This window comes from Nanorana parkeri, unplaced genomic scaffold (genome assembly GCF_000935625.1).
Source record: "Nanorana parkeri isolate BGI_ZX_2015 unplaced genomic scaffold, ASM93562v1 scaffold1326, whole genome shotgun sequence".
Classification (NCBI taxonomy): Eukaryota; Metazoa; Chordata; class Amphibia; order Anura; family Dicroglossidae; genus Nanorana; species Nanorana parkeri.
In genome coordinates, this window is record NW_017307594.1 from 75,417 (window position 1) to 76,040 (window position 624).

Sequence of the window (624 nt, forward strand, 5' to 3'; positions counted from 1 at the left end):
CCCTGAAAAAAAAATGCCTAACTAATCTGTTTTAAGTTTGCAGGTTTTTATTGCAGGTCACTTTATGCATGTCCAACATTGGCACGACCAATCCATGCAGTTATGTCCGCTGTATGGAAGCCATTTTCCTGAAGTATTCTCTATACTGCATGACTAACAATAAACTACAGTAAGATGGCTGCCGTCATACAACGTACCCAGGCCACTAGAGACAACTGGCCGAGCTCCGCGCCCTCTAGCGGAATGACTCTCCATGTGGTCCATGTCACTACGCTGAGAGCTGCGAGTTGTCAGAGCCTGCAGGGCGGCTGCTGGTGCTTCTTACCCGTCAACAGAATACCTCGCAGCCCCGTCAGGCGGCTCCATAGCGGCAGCGCCATTCTTCCAGCAGGCTGCCACGGAGCACCCAGCCAACCGTCAGCCAAGTAAGCAGGGATGTGACGTAATCGATCTAGGAGGAGCAGCGCAGCCCGATCAAGGTCACTGCATACAGCCTGTGAACGTTGCTCCGCCCACGGCGCATGCGCAGTATTGGCAAGGTAATGAGGCTCAGGAACGGCAGCGAAGTGTCCCGGTCAGAACAGCCTTCTCGGGCAAACCTCTTACTTCTAAGTAAACCGGAAG

At 53.2% G+C, this 624-nt stretch overlaps 1 protein-coding gene across 1 annotated transcript in view; it reads right to left on the reverse strand.

Annotated features, from left to right (window-relative positions):
• MRPL16 (mitochondrial ribosomal protein L16) overlaps nt 1–380 on the reverse strand; it is a 13,487-nt gene extending 13,107 nt beyond the window's left edge. The window contains exon 1 of the mRNA XM_018569365.1: nt 326–380. Coding sequence (XP_018424867.1) covers nt 326–380 — 55 coding nt within the window. The remainder of the gene's footprint in view (nt 1–325) is intronic.
• Between the last annotated feature and the right edge of the window lie 244 nt (nt 381–624).